The sequence below is a fragment of the Athene noctua genome, chromosome 25 (genome assembly GCF_965140245.1).
Source record: "Athene noctua chromosome 25, bAthNoc1.hap1.1, whole genome shotgun sequence".
NCBI classification, from domain to species: domain Eukaryota; kingdom Metazoa; phylum Chordata; class Aves; order Strigiformes; family Strigidae; genus Athene; species Athene noctua.
The window spans coordinates 197,980-217,275 of NC_134061.1; the positions used below are offsets into that span (position 1 = coordinate 197,980).

Sequence of the window (19,296 nt, forward strand, 5' to 3'; positions counted from 1 at the left end):
CACGGCCGGGGCGCCTGTGCGGCCTCGTCAATGAACTTCAGGAGGAGTTTTTTATGAATGGGAGCTCTGTCCTTGAATGAATGCGGGAGCGCTGCGATCTGATTGGCTCTGGAGGCTAAAGCTACTCCCACTTCTCCCTGGGCGAGGGCCAAACAGAGCTGGGATTGGCGGGCGTGCCCCGACCCGGCGCTTCATTCACAAAGTCGGTGGAACAAAGGAGCGGGCGGGCCGGGGCCGCCGCCGCGGCGATGGGCCCGCGGGCCTGACCGCGGGGGGGCGGGGCCGCGCCGGCTGGGGGCGGGGCGCGGCTCCCGCCCGGGGTCTGGTCCCGCCCCCACCCGAGCTTCGGGCGGCGGCAGTGCCGGGAGCCTCCCGGGCAGGCGGGCCCCCCGGTGCCGGTCGGGAGCCCCCCGGTGCCCGCGGAGGTAGCGCCCGGGCGGCAGGATGAAGGGGTACCTGGACCAGCGGGTGCCGTTCGCGTTCCCGCAGGTGAGTGGCGGCTCCGGGGCCGGGTCCCGCTCCGGGGCGGCCCCCGCGCTGACCGGCTCCCCCCGCAGCAGCCCCCGGGCCGGGCGGCTCCCGGTGGCGGAGCTCCGATGGGCGCTGAGAAGAGCTCCGGGGACCCGGACTTGCCGCCGGCGCAGGAGTCGGAAGGTAAGGGGCGGTGGGGGGATGGATGGGGACGGTGAAGGCCTCCGGGCAGGAACCGGGTCCTCCCCCGCGCCGCCGCCCCCACCTCCCGGTTCCGCCCGGCGCCCCCGCCGCCCCTCCCCGGCGCTCACCGAGGACACCTCTCGCTTCTCGCGCAGATCTCTTCCAGGACTTGAGCCACTTCCAGGAGACTTGGCTGACAGAAGGTAGGCTCCTTCCCCTTGCTGTTTGTTCGCCTTCCAGTTGTTTGTCCTTTGGTCCTCGTACTGCTCTCTCGCTTTGTTTGACCAGCTCCAAACATTAAGTGTTTTTTCAGACTTGCCAACCTCGGGCTTGTGTAAATGAAGACGCATGAATCACGCTATTGTGCTGGGTATTTGCTTATGAATGGGACTTGGCGGTTGGCCCGCTTTCCTGGTTACAATTTTCGTTTCAGGCTACTTGTAACTGGTTAGATTTTATGCTAATTTGTCACTTCGTTGGTTGCCAGAACGCTGATATTTTTCTTTCACAATAATGTGTTCTTTTAATTTAGGGAACAAAGTGCTTCTCTTAACTTCCCCCCCCTTTAAGATAATTCTTTGCAGGGACCTTCCTGGAATTTACATGCTGTTCAGTTTGGGGTCTAAATTGTTCTGCCTTTCGACTTTAAAGAAGAGAAAACTTCAAACCTCAGGGAGTCCCGTTAATTCCGAGTGAAGCTAGTTTTAAACAATATGGTGAATTTGCTTCAATCCCAGTACTACAAATGGTCCGTTTTCTAGAAAATTCAAAATACATCCTCAAGTACAGACTCTTGATAAATATAAAAGTACTTACTGTAATACAAGTACTTAAATATTTAACAATAATAATATAAAAATATGCATGGCATTTTGAGCAGGGTTATTTCTCTTAGTTTTACCACAAGTGGAGGACAATCATGTCAAACAGTGCTTTTTTTTAAATCCTCCAAAAAGGTATTTGCTAACTAAATAAGATGATTAGGGAAAAAAAACCACCTCAAATGTTTTATGTTGAAATGAAATGAAACTACACTGATTGGGCAGTGTTCTGGAGTGTGTGGACTGTAAGGATGCAAAAGGAATTACCTGGAGGCTGTTCCAGGATCAAAACTCTCACCTGAGTTTCATTAGAGCAGAAAAATAGGTATTAGCTGCTGGTCATCAGATATATCTGCTGAATAAGCACACATGGTTGAGACTGGTTTCTTTTAAATCTTCAGAAATCTTGAGCTGCTAATAAGATATATTTGCCTCAGAGATGAGTTCTGGTAGACTTCCAATTTTAGGCTTTCTAATGTTTGATAACATTATTAGCTCACTTATCTAAATAATTTGCATAGACTGTGTTCATAGCAGAGTGTTTGCTGAGTGCCCTGGGGTGAAGGGAAGGTCACACATGGTCTCAGTGCTGTATAGAAAGAGATAATCTGCCGTTATACGTGATTAGTAAATGAAAATGCGAACCCTGTTGCATGTTTTTAGAATATAAGTAGGTTGGCTTTGGTGGTTTTTTTTTGCTTAGCTCATAACATCTAATCACAGTAAGTGAAATCTCTGGGAAATTCAATGCATGTTTTAATATTCTAGCTTATGGGTTTAGACTGCATATATGGGGAGCTACTCTTTCCCGTGGTGACTTCCATTTCCAGAAAAGTTGCCCTCTGAAGCAAACTATTGTTTGTTTTTCTGTATTCACCAGTATGTCAAATTATTTTCCCAAATGGTGAAAATAATTATTTTTATTAATGTCTTGTACATGTCTCTATGTTAGCGTTTTTTCATGAGATTAAGGCAACTGAAAACTTAAGAGTACCCTTCCTAAAGCATGCAGAGGAAAAAGTGAAAATATGAAATATGTTATTTATTCTCTGCCTCTATCATGTTTACAGAAATTTAGCTATTTTATTATTTTATTTACAGTTCTTGGTGTTACTTTCTAAATAAGAGAAACAAACCTAGTAAGGAAGCAAACTGGAAATATAAATTCATGAAAAACAATGTAATGTGAAAAATGTTAACAAATTTAAACTACATATACCTGTATGTATATGTGTCAGTATATATATTTGTGTGACTGATTTCATAGCAGTATCCCTTTGCTGGCTTTCTAAAATATTTTTAATAGTGTCACCTGATTTCTCCTTTGCAGGGTAAAAGAATAATGTCTGCATATAGATGACTCTAAAAAGAAACAGATGCCAAAAAAGTCTTAGGCCTTGTTACTAAAGATCTGAAGTTTTCCTCTACAACATTTTTGCCAGAATCTGTTAGAATGCAGTGATGTGAAGCTGGCAGCTGATAACTGTATGGGACTAATTTCAAGCCAAATAATTGATAAAAGTGATTTGGCATTCAGAGAAACAAAAAAATTTCCTTGGAGAAAAGTTACACAGGTAGCTCAGGGAGGAGAGATGCACTTTGTGTATCCTTAGTCAGAAAGCTTTAGTTACGGTGCTCCAGATCTCGCAAACACCGTGTGGGAGATGGTGAGGCCCATGCTGATGCCTGCAGTCTGAGTGACTAAAATAAGCCTGGGGTTACACTTTAAATATCTGATTAGGTATCCCGATTATTTTAAGTATAGATGCTGGTTTGGGGAGAGCAAGAAAATGGCTATATGTATTGCAACGATATGAAGTGGATAATGAATACAAAAATTTAAATTTTCAACTGGCACTTTAGCCATCTAATCCAGGACTGTAGCTGTCTGCATGCATCACTGTCCAGCAGTGAGGTTGTGTGGTCCCACTCCCGCCGTGCCCTTCATTTCACACCTTTTCTGTGGTCTGTTGCTCGTGGTATGTAATTCCGGCAGGGAGATAGTCAGCAGTTCAACAGACAGGAGTAGCTTCAAGGCAGTAGGCTGTGAAATCCAAACTCCGCTCATACAATGTGATCCCTGATATTTCTTCTATTACAATGTTAATTTTAAAAGGTAATTCATAAAATGAATTTTGTAGGGTTTTTTACTGTTCCCCACCTTTTATAATTTAGATTTCCAGTTGTTGTCATACAGAAGGAACAGCCATTGCTGTGCAGAGGGTTTGGCTGGCTCCTTGCTAATCCACTGCTTGTTAATGCTGTGTTATTCTCTACAGTTTATTTCGGGCATGTCTTGTCTAGTTTATCTTCAAGTGACTGAAATTAGTTGGCTTCCATTCCTCCTGTCGCTTTACTCTGACTGCTACTTTGGTTTATCTCTCTTCTCGTTGTTTTATTATATATATTTTGTAACGGCTTCAATGCAACTCAAACATGGTCTAAGGCCACGCTGTGATGGGCAATCTGTGAGCAGAATGATCTAAGCTGGAAACCAGGGAAGGCAGGCAGCGATGTGCAGGCAGATGAGGAGTTCACACGGATAATGCCACAAGGTTCAGCACAGCTGCCAGTCTTCACCAGACGCCAGCTTCCGACCACACTACATCTTTCATAGGCATCACAGGAAGAAGAATTCTCATATTTTAAGTTTTAAATTAACTATTTACTCAAGGAGGTGATGGAATATAACGTGAACTACATATTTGATGCTGTAGGAAACTCTTACCTATGTGGGATTTCCAGCTTTTGAAGTCTAGTCTTTCATGTAAATCAGAATAAATACGACCCCCTGAGTTATGAAGAGGCATCAGTTTACAAAATGCGCTGCTGACTTTTCAAGTCGGCAAACATACAGGAGCCTCACCAGTTTGTCTAAAGGAGGCATTAAGCCTGAAGCCTCTTAACATTGAGATGCTAATGGCGTTAACTATTTCACTGCTTACCACATTCAGCAACATCTTGTTCCAGTGAGGTAGGTTGTTCCCAGGTATATCGGGCCTCTGCAGATTTTCAGATAATCTTTATTAGACAGTCTTTGAAATATTCGAACATCTTAAACCTTGCTTTTATTCTTGGAGATGTACTGACAATGCTGTCCATGGGGCAGATGCCTAGACATAAGTTTTACCGTGCTGATTTGTGGCGAAAAAGCAGCTGTTTGCTGTCAGGGTCTCTATGACTATATAAGCACTTCCTACATTTACCGTTTATGAAATCACACATACATGACTATTAACCATTTTCCTTTCCTGCTAGCAGATAATTTTTGTTGTTGTTGTTCTGAAATGTTCTCCTTCTGCTGATTTACAAACTGTAGGCTATTCCACTAGTGCCAAGCTATCCACTGCTTCTGGAGCTGCTGGAAAGATTGCATATGAAGGCATAGATGTTTCCTGTTCTGCTCATTGCTGTGGCATAGCCTTTCCAGATTTATCAGTTGGTAGTTGTTTTTCCTATGCTAAATGCTTAAAAATCCCTGCATGTTATGTTTCTAATGAAAACTTCGAACCCTGAGCTAACAAACTTGCTGTCGTCCTTATTTCCAAGGTGAGGGCAAAAGAAACTGGCAGGCTCTTGAGAGGTAAATCTGCAAGCAGAAGAACTGTGTTCATTAATCCCAAAGGGAAACTGTCCTTAGTCACTAAAGTGCATCCCAGCAGAAAGCTCAGATCTCTCCTGCATACACTTATTTCTGCCTTATTGTTAATTATACCACACAAAGTGCCAAACCTAATTCTCTCTCTCTTTCTCCCCCCTCCTTCCTCCCTCCCCTGGCAGCTCAGGTTCCAGACAGTGATGAGCAATTTGTGCCTGACTTTCATTCAGAAAACTGTAAGTAGCATGGGGGGTGATCACACATCTCAGGGGAGAAGGGCAGGATACACTTAAACCAGACACTGAGGCTAAAGTACTAATTTTATTTCTACATTGTTGTGACTGTGACAAAAAAAATTCAGGCTAACTCTCCACATGTGGACAATGCAAAGTCTTTGTGTGGTTGGTAACTACCACGGTCCCTACTGCAGAGTGGTTTCAACAGATGTGTGGATAATTAGGCACCCCTGAACAGCTGAAAAAATGTATTACTGTGACAATCAAAGGTAAAATTTATGCTATTACTCCTTCCAAAGCAAAAGACATTGGACTGTACATGGTATTATAGGTGCTGTGTCTCCTGCAGGTGCTTTTTGGGGGCTCTGCTCACCTGCATGGCCTCTGCCTGAGCATCTGCTACCAGTACGGCCTGAGAGATGAGGGTCCTGTTTGCTACCTGCCACAGCATGAGGACATAGAAGAGATGCTCACTAGCCTACTTGCTCTCTGTTCTTAGGACCTGTCCACTGAACAGACTGCATGTGTTTGCACAGGAGTGTACAGGCTGTACCACAAATGTTTGCTCTGAGAACTGGTCAGAGCACTTCACCTTACAAAGGAGCTGAATGTTGCACAGGTACAACCTTCCACACGGTGGCCATGAAATTCCGTCTGCTTTTCTCAACTGGGCCTGCTTCAGCTGGTCCTCACAGCCTGCCACTGTTTCGTTTGGAAGCTGACGCTGGGCCGAGACTACATGCCTGAAGTGAATACAGATTGTTCTGAACAGCTTACTATGGCAAGCAGCTGCAGGAACCTGGAGCCTGACTTTTGACAGATGTGTCAAGGCTACAAGAAGATGCCTCACCATTCCCTGGGCATAAAAGTGTCTGGCAGCTAGCAGAGTAGAGATGTTCATTTAAAGCTGATGCAGTCAATTTTGGTGCCGTTATGTTGATGTTTGCCCATGAAATGAAATCAACATTGTTGATGTTTGCCCATGAAAACTAAAATGAAGCACTTTCACTGGTTGTTCTTGTCTACCTCCTTTCCCTGGATTTGGCCCCCCAGCACAGCTGGGCTGGCTCTTTGAGCTGTATCTTGTTTCTTCTCCTTTTTTAACCTAGAACTGAGGAGAGGGCTGGTCCATGTTTCACTCTGAATGTGTGAGCTGGTTGTAATGGGGTAGCCTGTTCCAGCTGTTAAGGGCTGGGAAGAATCGGTTGCTCCTAGCACATCTACCTTTTTGAAACGTCAGAGTACTGGGCAGAGCAATTGGTTTTTTTTTCCCCCACGAGACTCGACTGACACATCAGCATTTTTAGATGGGTTCTATATATCTGTTTATTCCAACCATTGTAAAGAACTGCTGCAGACAGAAGGGAAATGAATGTCCCAGGCATAAAAAGACCCTTTTCTGTTTTGACCCTTCCCTGTGTCTGGAGTGTCCATCCCCGGCTCTGGCTCAGCACCCTTGCACCTGGCGTCAGTTCAGGCAGGACCCAGAGCTGTCTGTGAGCAGGGGCCCCTCTGCGGTGGCTGATGGCAGTGCCAGGACTGGCTGCAGGGGCCAGCTGGCCCTGAGGAGGAGGAGCCAGAAACAGTATGAGCCTCTGGTATCTGCTGAATTTACCTATTCATATTAATTCTGTCAAGCTGTTTGGATCCCTTTGGGTGCTGGTGTGATGCAAAGAGTAAAGATGGGCTTGTCTGGTGTAGGCTGAACCCAAAAGCAGGCAAAAGGAATCAGATTTGGGGGTGGTTTTCCCCTCTTGCTGAGAAAATTAATTTTGGGGAGGAATAATAGAAGATGGCCTTAATATCTTGTGTGAAGAGAGACAGCAGCCGCCCTTTCTCCATCGCTTTCGATAGCTGCTTCCTGCAGTGCTTCTGAAGGGACAATGAGCCCTTTATGTGCATGAGAACTGGCTTGAGGGTGGCTGGTACACATACAGTTCAGGTCAGTCCTGAAATAAACTCAGCAAAAACGAGGTATTAACAGATCAGGATGTTACTTTCCATTCTTTAATTGCAGCTCTGAACATCCCAAGGCTTTGTAAGCAGCATTGTGTCAGCTTGAAGAGGTGGGAGTAAGCTAGTGAAGAAGGACTGGAGCTAGCCGTAGTAAAAGCTTACCATTTTGATTTGCAGGGCAGACCTTTTCCTTGTACATATGTCTAGGGCTGTTTTTTAAACCTTTCTGGGGTTACTTCCCTTCCTAAGTGTCGGTGACCTCCTAACAGCAGCAGCAGAGCCCTGAGGCAAAGGTAGATGCCCTTCAGCCAGGATATAAGCTTTTCTGAGGAACTAGTAGAGGAAGTTTTGCTCCCTGATGTATTTAATTAAGCATAAGAAGTAATAATGCCCACATCCTACTTTCTGGCAGTGTAAGCTGCAACCTGTGTTTGTTATTCATGAAATTCTAACCAGACCAGAAATACCCCTCCTTGTCGGCATCAGGTCATGGCCACAGACCAGTGCACTGAAAATAAAATGAATATTTACTGTTTTCCTGGACTGTCCCTGGTGTTTTGGGTGAACAGAGCAGTTATGACATTTCCCCAATCCCTCAATCAGGGATGTTGGACTTGGCGTAGAAGAGATTGAACAAAGGAAAATTATCTGGGTAGCTGCCAAGTGCGAGTGTGGCAGCCTCCTGCCCAGGACTCACAGTGTCCTGTAGAGGGGCCTGACCTTCCTGAAGGCTGAAGTATAAACCTGATACAATTAAAGAAAGTAGATACTTCAAAGGGAGGCTACTGAGAGGACTGCAAGCTGCTCTTTGAACTTTTAAGGTTTGTTATAGTGAAAGCAAGGTCTTGGTAGTCAGACTTTTGTACTGTGCTTTAACACTGATGCAATTCCTTTGGAAAAGGGATCTTGGTTATCTAAATTGGTTGGGTGCTTTTGAAAATGCTGCTTCTGTAAGGTGTCTGTGAGCAAGTTAGCCTGGTGACAGCCTGTAATAGTATGCAGTACATATAATAGCACTTTCCCACAGAAAACCTTTAGCTTTTGCAGCTGTGCCTACAAAAACTTTGCATTTATTGTCCTAAGGACAAATGGTACTATCAGGAAATCTACAATGTGTCGTCATATTCATGTATTATAATTTAATGCAGTGCTGCATGGTAATGCTGCTCAGAAGACATGCTTACCAGATACGTCAATGAAAGAGCATTTTTTATGATGCAAACCAAAAGTTTGCTTTTCTGTGTTGAAAAATAGTCTGTGCATGCTACCCCATATGACAGAACAGAAAATGTCTGTCCTAGCCCTGAACACCTTAGGAAATACCCACTGTAAATCCTTTTTTTAAGTGCTCTGGATTATCATAGAGCATGTTAACAGTACCTCAGATCTGCTCTTCTGAGGATGATGTATCACACAAACCTTACGAATTGGAGGGCAGAGCCCAGTGGAGTCCAGTGAGCAGCTGTACGCCTTGATGCTCTGTATCTGAGACAGCTGACCAAGGACAAGGTGGTGGCATCTCAGCTGACTTTTTACTGGCTGATAGAAATATCTCCCCGTAGGCAAGAAAAGCATCAACATAACCTTTCATTTCTCTCCCACAGTAGCTTTTCACAGTCCTCCTGCTAAGATTAAAAAGGAGCCGCAGAGTCCCTCCTCGGACCCCACACTGTCCTGCAACCATAAGCAGCCGTTGCAGTGCCACAATGGCGAGCAGTGCCTTTATGCCAGGTAACAGCTTACTCAGGGGAGGGACGGGAGCTGTTAAGAAATCAGGTGCTACTGCTTTACCTGATAATGAAGTGTTATGACAACAGTCTGGTTTGCTGCTGGGTAAGGGCTGTATATGCATGCTGCACTACGAATTAACCTGTGGGTCAGCTCATGGCAGCCTCCTCAGACTGCCACTTGTCACACTGGGTAGCTCAGATCTATGTGGAGTAGATCTGGGCTCACCTTTTTTTTCTTCTCCCTACTGCTGTTACTCAGCTGTCGTGATGCTGAAAGCAGTCGTGACATCTGTCACGTGCCTCTCTCCCCATTGCTTTCCAAAATCTCTCCCACAAGGAGCTCCCTAACAGCACAGTCCCAGCTACTTGCCCGAGTTATGGCTTCTTCGGTACAGACACCTTCTCCAGTTTTCTGCTTGAGGGTTATTGCTGTCGTGCGTGGGGGTGACCAATAACCCGAAAGGAAGGACTTTGTGCTGGGAGTTTTCTGACCTAGGTGGCTGCACAGAGGGACAGCGTGTCTGCCTGTGACGCATTCTCCCCGGGTGCTGCCACAAGTCCTTCTTGGAGAACTGTAATGCTCCAATATCTGTTTGACTGTCCCAGTGCCTATGATCAACCCAGACAAGTTGGAATCAAGACCCCCAACCCAGGAGCCCCAATACAGTCACCGCTCCAACTGTTCCCTAGACAGGACAGGAGCTTCCTGACGCCTGCGGGGCCACCCAACCCCAGATCCAGCTGTGGATACCTCAGCGAAAACAGGTGGGTTACTGCCAGGACAAGGCAGCCACTGGCAAGAAGGATTGTTCTCCTTGGTGATTCAGGGAGGAGGGGCTGCAGCATCCTGATTAAAGTGCTCAGTTTCCAGCAATCACAGGATCTCTCTCATCCTAAGTACCTTGGACCCACCACTGCTGCCTGGGTTTGAAGTCTATCACCTTAAGCCTGTCAGATTCTGAGAGTGATGGGCTGTGTAGCTGCCCTTGGAAACATCTTTCATTGAGGTCTCTTCCTTGCCTCAGCTACATGCGCAGCTCCTACAGCCCTAGTAACAGGCTGAGGGCGAGGAGCTTTCTGTCCCTTAACCAGCCGTGCACCAGCGCTGAGATCAGAGGGCCAGGAAAGCAGCCATCCCCCTGTCCTCTCCCCTCTTCTAGCTCTGCATACCAGCCACCTCTGGAGATGTGCCGTTCCTTCCCTTCCTCCCAGGGCATGGCCCAGGAAGACCCTGTTGCCTGCCAGCGCCAGATGTCTGAGCCCTGCCTCCAGTACCCTCATCAGGGCTTCAAACAGGAGTTCCAGGACCTGCGGTATGAGCAAGTGAGCCAGGCAGGCAGCAGCCGTCCATTCCCAGGAGCTGTGGTGATCAAACAGGAGCAGGTGGACTACCTGTATGACTCAGGTAGGCAGCACTTGCTCCTCCTGACTGCATAAACAAGGTCTCCCTGCAGGGGAGCAGCCTCCTGGGTGAACATCTGTCACTGGTGGCCTTTGGGCTTTGAAATAGTACTACTTCATCTTCAGGAGTGTGTGTGATCTGGGAAACTGGCTGTGTCACAGGAAATGTGAACAGCTGTTTACTTCATCCAGGAGAAGGCTGGAACAGTCGCTTTCCCTACCATATTCTCAGAAGGACTTTCTGGTAGATGATGGAGAGCTTTAACAAGGTATAGGAGCTAGAAGGTGACATTAAACCCATTCATACTAGATTAAAGGCATGCTTTTTTTCCAAGGGAATAAGTAGCTGCTGGGGAGACTCTCAAAATTCATAATTAGTCCACTCCCACCATCAGAAATGGAGAAAAGTGCATTCCCAATTTCACAGGGGGTTTTTGTCTTCGGGGACATGAGTGACCTGGTAGATTGTAGAAACGGATAGCAGTGAGGTCAGCTTTGAAGAAATTCTGCTGAAAATGTTATGTAAATGGTAGCAGAAAATAAGGTATCCAGTATCTTGGAGCTTGTACAGAAAAACTCTCTCAGATACCTGCAGCAGGAGCAGATCTTCAAGCACTGGCAGAGGAAAGGTGCAGGGATTGCACTACACAACCCTGAGCTGCAGCTCGTGATGCTGCTTGGCCTTGAGTGGAGACAGAAGCATTTATTTCACAAACTGGAGGCAAAGACGGAGCTCTCCCAGCCCATCTGGTGGGTGTCAGCTTTCCCTGCTGAGGTCTCTCGCTGGCAGCTGACATCCGCTGGGAACTTGCCACAGCAGGTCACTGAGAGAGCTGATGCCCCATTTTGAAGCTTACAGTGCAAGATAAGCCAGCCTTGTTCTGGCAAACGGGTGTAAAAGTCTAAAACTGTCTAAAGAGACTGGGGGAGCTAACAATAACTGGCCAATTCCAAAGGCAGGCACAGGCACAGAGCGGGGTCTGGGTTGACTCAGCAAAGCGCAATTGTGTTGCTCCGTGTCTCTTGTGTCAGCATCCACTTGCTACTGCTCATAGAAACAGGGCACAGAGCAGAGATTTCAGAGGAGAAAAACATAATTCCAAAAAATAGCACCTTAGATACCAGATTAGTCAGGTAATCCTCTTTTATACAAGGGATAAATTTATTTTTTTCAGTAGACCTGTCCAAAGACTTGCTATCCTGACATCACAGTACCCTCTTCTAGATGGAATATTACTTCTGGTTTCCTGGTTTAAGGGGCATTTAAGGGACATTTTGAATTGTTTGCTTTAGCAGAAATAAATACATAAATAAAAAGCTTCTACAAGGGTATAGAATCCACCACTGTGGCTATGATGATATTACATGTTCACTGGGTCCTTCTGTCCATATGGGAAGAAAATGTGAAATCCAGAAGAATGTTTTTTGTGAGAGTAGTTTATGTTTGTAATAATCCACAGTCTGTCAGCTCAGAGTACCCTTCTGCCCTTAGCATGAGCAAAATGTCTGCTGAAAGCAATGGCTGTACACAGGAGTATGAGGGAAATGTAAGGTAAATCTTCCTAAAACTCCCAGTTACAGCTTCCACTTCGGCTGTGGGTGGAAAACAGGTTTGATTCAGAAAACACAAGATATGGAGGATGTGCAGTGCAGTACAATTTACAGAGATCATGAAAAGACTTTCTGGTTGTTTTCAAACTCAGGCTATTTTTCCTTTGTTTTCTCAACTGCCTGTGAGAATGCCCTGTCATGATCTGAAAAAGCCAGGGAGACACAAGAGATCTGAAATGATCTTTGTGTAGTAAATGTTCCGATGCTGCTGCTCTCCATTAACAACATCATATACACCTAGAAAAATGTAATGCCTTCTCACCTGTGAAAACAGTAGCAGAGCACGTAATTATCTTAAACTAAGATGAGGGAGAGGTGTCATACAAATGTAGCTTATTGCCCAAGATTTTGTATTGAGTGGTGTATAGGTGACTGCTGGCTACCCTGGCCACTCTGAAGGGTGTCATGGGATAGTACCTCAAAAAATATCCTGGTGTAATTCATGGTTGGAGCATGATGAAGTTGTGGTGGGATGTCTGAGACCTAACAGGTCATCAGTCTGACACTAACCATTTAGGAGAGCCTTAAGAGGTTGTCTGTGAGACAGCTGCACTTACCTGTCCACCTCTAGAGAGCACGATCATCCTGCCTCCTGCGCTTTTTAATTAACTGAGTTTGTTAATTGTTCTGTAGATGTTCCTGGCTGTCCTTCCATGTACATAAATGCTGAGAGTTATCCAAGCCATTCAAATACAGAAGATACCTCAGGTAAGAAACTCGGTGGCTGTCTTTTCCCTGCATTGCCCTCTCATGCTACCCTGTCTGTCTGTCACTGCCTCGCTTTCTCTTTCAGGCTGCAGCTATGACAAGCAGATGAGGTCCTTCGCTGATGATGTCTGTGTCGTTCCAGAAAAATTTGAAGGTTGGAGAAAGAATGACTTGCAGTTTGGGTGTAAAATAGGGTTATCCAGCATCTCTGTTAGCCACTTGACCACTGTCTGCACAGTTCATTATACTGTTCTTGCAGGACCGTTAGCTGTGGTTCATACCTGGCTTTCTGATATCCCATTTCTTGAGCTTTTTTAGCAGCAAACAGGCCTTCTAGCATAAATAGCTTAATTGTGAGGTTCATCAGAGCTCCTCTTGGAAGAGCTGCTGGTGAATTGACTGCTCTATGTGAACTGAAATAGTCCAGGTAAACATTTGTGAAATGCGCTTTTTTCTTTTTTGCAGCTGTTTTTGCACTGTTACCCTCAGAAACACCTTGTTTGCTCTTCTCGGCAGGAGACATCAAGCAGGAAGCTGGCGGATACCGGGAAGGACCTCCATACCAGCGACGGGGTTCTCTGCAGCTCTGGCAATTTCTTGTGGCTTTATTGGATGATCCAACCAATTCCCAGTTCATTGCCTGGACTGGTAGAGGGATGGAGTTCAAGCTCATTGAGCCAGAAGAGGTAAAACCATTTAGCTTCTCTACAGGCTCAGGCGGAGCAGCCACTGCTGCTGAGGCTGTGAATTCCCAAGTAGCTTTTCCTCTGCCCTGTGAAGGCTCCTGCCTACCCAGTGGTACTTGCTAGACCCTGTAGCCAGTCAAAGCTTTTAGAAGTGGTCAAAACACTTGGGTGACACAAATATTATGTTTAAGAAAGGCTGCTTGTAAGTTTAGAGTCTCAGCAATTCAGTGAGTCAAATTACAGCCTGCTTCCACTCCACTCCCAAGCTTGCAGTGACCTGTGCTGTTTTAGCACCATTCTTGAGGCTGACACCGAGGTTTGGAGTTTTGAACCCTACTGATTATAGAAGCTTTCATAAAAACCTGGAATAAAATATGTCCTAGTCTTAAATATATTTTTATATCAAAATGACATTAATTAAGGTGTAATTTCTAATGCTGTCGTGTTCTAGAAAAAACAGTGATATCTGACAATACCTGGGAGATGTGTCTGTAATACCTGTTCATATCTTGTTCCAGTTCGAGCTGCATTTAGCACTCTTCATGCTACATATTAACCTTTACGGGCACTTTCAGTGCAGATGAGTTGTTCTGGTCAACTGACATATGCTTGCAACAGCAGTCTGAGTCTCATGGACAAAGCTGAAAATCACGTAGTAGGAGGAAGAAATGCACATTGGGTCTGAGAGGAGGTGTTCCCCCATACCTGGGCTTCTGGCATTTGTGATCCTTGAAGATGAAGTGAAGCATAGGATGAAGCAGTCCTCTAGTATCCTCAGTCTTTCAGAATACTGGAGAGTATTTGTAGTGGCAAGGAAAATGCCTCTCTGTTGTAGGGTTCAGTTTGAGTTCTACTTTTCTTGTTGAAAAGCCTCTAAATAATTATTGTTTGATTCTATTATTTAAATGTTGTAAATGTTTGTATGTGTTGTGGTACCATTCCTCAAAAGGGAATTCAGCTGGATAATGGTCTTCTGCCCTTGGGTTGGGTTCACAGACATTCATGCATGTTGATGCTTTATTCTACAGGTAGCGAGGCTGTGGGGCATCCAAAAGAACCGTCCAGCCATGAACTATGACAAGCTGAGCCGATCCCTTCGCTACTATTATGAGAAAGGCATCATGCAGAAGGTCAGTTTACAAAGCAGATGGAGTTTTTATGTCTTTAGTGATGGATCTCTTGTTTTGAGACCGAAGTCTTGCAGGTACAGAATGTACTTGAGCTAGCCAAACAGCCTGAACTTTCTTTCCCCATAACTTCTCTTTGCAGCAGTTAAATGAAGGTGTGAAAGAGCCAAATCTAGGCAACATATGGGAAATAAAGGGGAATCATAATTTCTTTTTCTGTATATGTTTGCAGTCAGGAGAGTTGGAATTTATGCATCTGCAAGGACATATAATTAGTTGAGACTTGCTGTTGGTGAGACAGGCTGCCTGAGGGTTGGTCGTATGTGGTAGGAATGGTGTCTGCCAGAGCCAGGGCGCTGGAGAGTATCACTGAGTGTAATTATGTCACAGTACAGACCGGTCAGGGACTGTTGAAGCTGTTGCTATCTGGACAAAAAGTCAGCTGGCAGCATCCCATTTCCCAGGAGCTGTTCCAGGGGAGACCAAAGCAGCAAAGAAGTGGGAGGACTGCACAAGGAGAAGTTCACAACTCTAGCGTGTCTCAGGACAAAGGGCTAGAGCAGCCAGACGTTTTTGTGAGTGTTCTCCACTGCTGAGGAGCATTGCTTAGTGCTGCCTGTGGGCCTGCAGCATTTGTCCCTTATCTTCCCTGCAGGTGGCTGGGGAGCGCTACGTGTACAAGTTTGTGTGTGAGCCCGAAGCCTTGTTCTCTCTGGCTTTCCCTGATAATCAGCGGCCAACCCTGAAGGCAGAGTTTGACCGCCAGATCAGTGAGGAGGACACAGTGCCTCTTTCTCACCTGGATGAGAATGTCACTTACCTGCCAGACCTTGGGAGCCTCCCTCCACAGCTTTACAGCAAAGGCTACACGTACTAGCTCTGCTGGGAGCACGCTGTGCCACCCTTGCTTGTGTGTACAGGGAGATGTCTGGTTAGTATTCAAACAGTATAAGCTTTTTCTCAGGCCAGCCTAGGGCAGCACTAAACTGTGAACACCTGCTTTGATCAGAAAGAGTGTTCAGGTACATATGTGGATAATCACCCGACAGTTGACAGCGTGTGGTAAGACTCATATTTGTCAGGACTTGTTCTCAGTGATGCGGATGCCTTCTGAGCAGCGGAGCTGCAGCTTCAGCAGCATATCAGGTGATTGCTGCCTTCAGATGGAACAAATCAGCCTGTCACTGTCCCTCTCTTTGGTGAGGGAGCAGATGTTGTCCTACTGGGCTTTTTTTTCAGACATGAGAATGCTACAATGCTGCTGCTGACTCCATTCCTCCAGCACATGTACTGAACCCCTGTGTAACCTTCCCTCAGCAAGGGATGGCTCTGAACTGTGTGGACTCACCTCTGCACGGCCGGTCTTGCCTTCTTCCAGGATGGCAGCAGCACAGCGGCCACAGATCATATGCCTTCCCTGTGAACTGCTTTGTGGTAACAGGGAATACTTTTTTGTTTTGTAGGCGCATGCTCCTGCTTTACCATCTCCTTGCTCATAACACGTCATGCCAGAGGTATCTGGTATTTAGGCACCATGAGCAGGGAGCTGGAGGCACTGGCCAGGACTGGAGCAGTCCTCGAGTACCTGTCACAACACCCGGTTCAGGGGAACTCCAGAGCTGCCTGACTGCATCGGTCTGGGGCACAGGTCAGAGCCGGGTAAGGGGGTTGCAGGAGGCAGCAAGGCCTTGAGCCACCACTTCATTGTAGTGTTGTGGCTTTTCCAAACTGAAGAATTTCAGCAAAGCCTCAGGATCTTTGAAAACCTGTCAGGCTCTTGAGCATGCCCATCCTGGACTTGGCTAGGAAATAATTTAAGGCAAGAAACAAACCTAGGGGAGGTGTGTTTAAGAAAATGCTTTACAAAGTTATCTAAACCATATGTAGTTCTTCATATCTGAATTTAGACTTAACCTCCACAGATATTTACATATTTGAGGGAAACCCTGATGTGTTGGAAAGGCAGCTATCTCTGCAACCCAATGCAGCTCATGCAACTTACTTAACTAGACTTTGAGTGGTTTTCCACAATAGTGAACACTTATCACAGGCACCACATCCTCACTGAGAGGTGCCTCACTTGTTAACTGGCAGCTCTGGCCATGTGCTCAGTTGGACAAGGGGCAGTACAGTGTACCTATACGGAAAAAGCCTGTTTCCTACTTCTTCAGAGTGATGTTCCAGCTGCTGAATACAGAGCATCATCAATCCTGCCAATGTTGTAGCCTGTAAAGAAAATTCTGTATATTGATTGAAAGCCTGATTTCCCCTTGATGACTTTCCTGCATGGCTAATGCCTGCCCTTCCAGCCTTGTCCCTGGGCAGGAGGGCCAGGAAAGGCAGCTCTCCCTGCCCGAGGAGAGGCCAGACACTCAGAGCAGCCTGCCCTGCTGAAGCCTCTGGTGTGCCATGCTGGCCAGAGACTTGGTGTTCTGGCAGGTCCTGGCCCTCCTGCCTTGCGCTGCTCCCACCTGGCAAGCACACTTCTTCTAGTGTCCCAGAAGTAAGGGTGAAAGGGAACCCTTCTACTGGTATAAGCTGCCTTTACTATTTATGAGTGTAAAAATACTATAATTAATAAATTGGTCTATGGCTCTGGCCAGTGCACCCTCATTCAGCCCCTGCCTAGTCCTCCCTTACCTTCTGAACTTGCTTTGCCCATCTCCTTGGCACCAGTGTGCAGCTTTGGGTAGCTGATCCGGAGAGCTGAGGAATATGTGTTTACTTCTGAATCTTGGTGGAGCTCAAGAAATGAACATTTCACACCCTTGACATCCTCACCACCAGTCATACACCAGGGACTGAAAGCCCACAGTGAAATACGTAACCGCTGACTGCACCTGGTGTCAGGGGAATGGTTCTCTGCAGCTGTGGAGAACAGCACCCGCTCTCCCACGCTGACAAGGCACAGGCCATGGAGCCAGCCTTGGGGGTTTTAATTAGCTTCTCCCTCAAGTTCATCTGTCTGAACAGTGGCACTTGCAGGTTGCTTGCTAGGAAAGTGTGTGTTACTGCCTGCTGAGCTGGTGCTATGCTGGGGGCAGCACGGGGCAGGGGGTGGCACCATGTCCCAGGGGTGGAGCTGAGTGTGCCCTGCCCAGACATGCTGCCCACCTGGGCTGTAGCGAGGACAGGAGGTACCCTGAAGTGGGGGAGCCCTTTCACACTGCGCCTTCCTCCAGAGCATCAGGTACCTCCTAAAAGAAGTATTTGTGCTCTCTTGAGGCAAAACGTAGGAGGGGGCTGTACCTGCCCCCAACACGGCGTTGCCAATGAATGAGTAGCTTGCTTTTATTTGGTATCTCAATCTGCAGGATTCCCAAGGATTTTACATTTATTCCGTATTCTTTGGGGTACTCTATTCCAAAAAGGGAATTCAGGGAGCTAGTTTGCATTTGGATGAAATTTTAGCTCCACATTTCACTCGGGGGTTTGTCAATCAGTGCCACAGATCGATAGCTGTAGAGCAGTTCTGGGAATCAGCAAGATCAGGCTCTCATAATTGAGGGGCAGCGGCCTCCAAAGGGCAGAGATTTACAATAACCCCCTCAGAGAGCTGGGAGTCAATAAACATGCTCTGTGTTTCCAGTTCAGCAAGACAGAGGCAGCTGATTAGGGAAAATATTGGAGGTAGTAGACTAGTGTTATAAATTTCTCATTCTGGTCCTGAAAAGTGCCAGCCCCATCCCACCACACAGATGATGTTTCAGCTTTGCTAGCTAGTCACTCACGTTCCTGTTCATACAGCAAATTTGCAACAACTCATGATACAGAGAGCAGAGCTGTCTCTTCCCAAGCTGAATGGTTTTGGCACTGGAGGGGGAGAAGTGCACACACAGCCTGTGCAACACCTTTAGGTCAGCATCCCTTCACCGTACAAATTCACAGCTGAGCTTTGCTCTACATTAGAAAGGCAAGAAAGATATCATCCTTCTTCATGGAAAACCTTCTAAAGACAGGTCTGCTCATGACACACACTGACATCTGGATGCAAATACACCTAACATTCTCGCACTTTTTTTTATTACTGTTTACTCATTATATTCAAAATTTACTCTAGCAACTTATTCCTCAGGATGTGATGATGCTTTGGGACCAGCCAGAAATAAATTCTCAGCAGTCATTTATGCCTAATGTAATTTTTTCTAGAATTATTTTTTTCCCATGTGGTTGCTATTATTGTGATGGCTTTGCTGTTACTTCTGCTGTATCAACAGCACAAAGCCCAGCAGGAAGTGCCATAAATCTATTACCCAGAACATGATGCAAAGCTCCTTGCTAGTCATAGTAAATAATTAACATGTAACATTACAGCATGTCCCAGATGTGCCCTTAGAGTGGGCTGTCTCAGGCAAAGGAATTACCCCAGTGTTAATGGGTTGCCAAGCAGAACTGAACAATCTGATGCGATTTGCTGAAGCTGACCCAGGAAATATTTCTGTTACCAGATTCCATACCCTCAAATAAGTATGAATAGTGATAGTGAAGGACAAAGACAGCAGCAACTCTCACTTCATGGGCTGAGCACTGAACGGGAAAAGCGGGAGGGTTATCAAGAAGTGCATTTGTCTTTTTCAGGCTGTGTACAGCACAGACGGCTGATGTCATGTGGCTAGGCACAGCCCCAACAATGCGCCCAGGGCCGGCAGGCACGTCAGAAGGGACAGTGCATCATTCCCAGCAGTGCTGAGAAGGGTGCCAGGATGAGCTCTGCCAGGAATGAATTCTGGCCTGGCCAGGCCAAGTCATCGAGCAGTGTCATCTCAAA

At 46.3% G+C, this 19,296-nt stretch overlaps 1 protein-coding gene across 5 annotated transcripts; it reads left to right on the top strand.

Annotated features, from left to right (window-relative positions):
- Nucleotides 1-352: 352 nt before the first annotated feature.
- ETV4 (ETS variant transcription factor 4) lies at nucleotides 353-18,662 on the top strand. Of its 5 annotated transcripts, XM_074926844.1 has the most exons (13): nucleotides 353-489; nucleotides 558-654; nucleotides 810-900; nucleotides 1,920-1,924; nucleotides 5,256-5,309; nucleotides 8,870-8,996; nucleotides 9,602-9,760; nucleotides 10,156-10,400; nucleotides 12,641-12,715; nucleotides 12,801-12,869; nucleotides 13,232-13,401; nucleotides 14,430-14,531; nucleotides 15,184-18,662. In XM_074926844.1, exons 1-13 carry the CDS (start codon nucleotides 445-447, stop codon nucleotides 15,403-15,405), a joined length of 1,461 nt encoding a protein of 486 aa, XP_074782945.1. In that variant the 5' UTR covers nucleotides 353-444; the 3' UTR covers nucleotides 15,406-18,662. The 5 variants fall into 5 exon arrangements, with proteins under 5 accessions (XP_074782945.1, XP_074782946.1, XP_074782948.1 ...); XM_074926845.1 differs by lacking the exon at nucleotides 1,920-1,924 and having other exon boundaries at nucleotides 810-857; XM_074926847.1 differs by lacking the exon at nucleotides 1,920-1,924 and having other exon boundaries at nucleotides 810-857; nucleotides 8,873-8,996.
- Nucleotides 18,663-19,296: the final 634 nt, after the last annotated feature.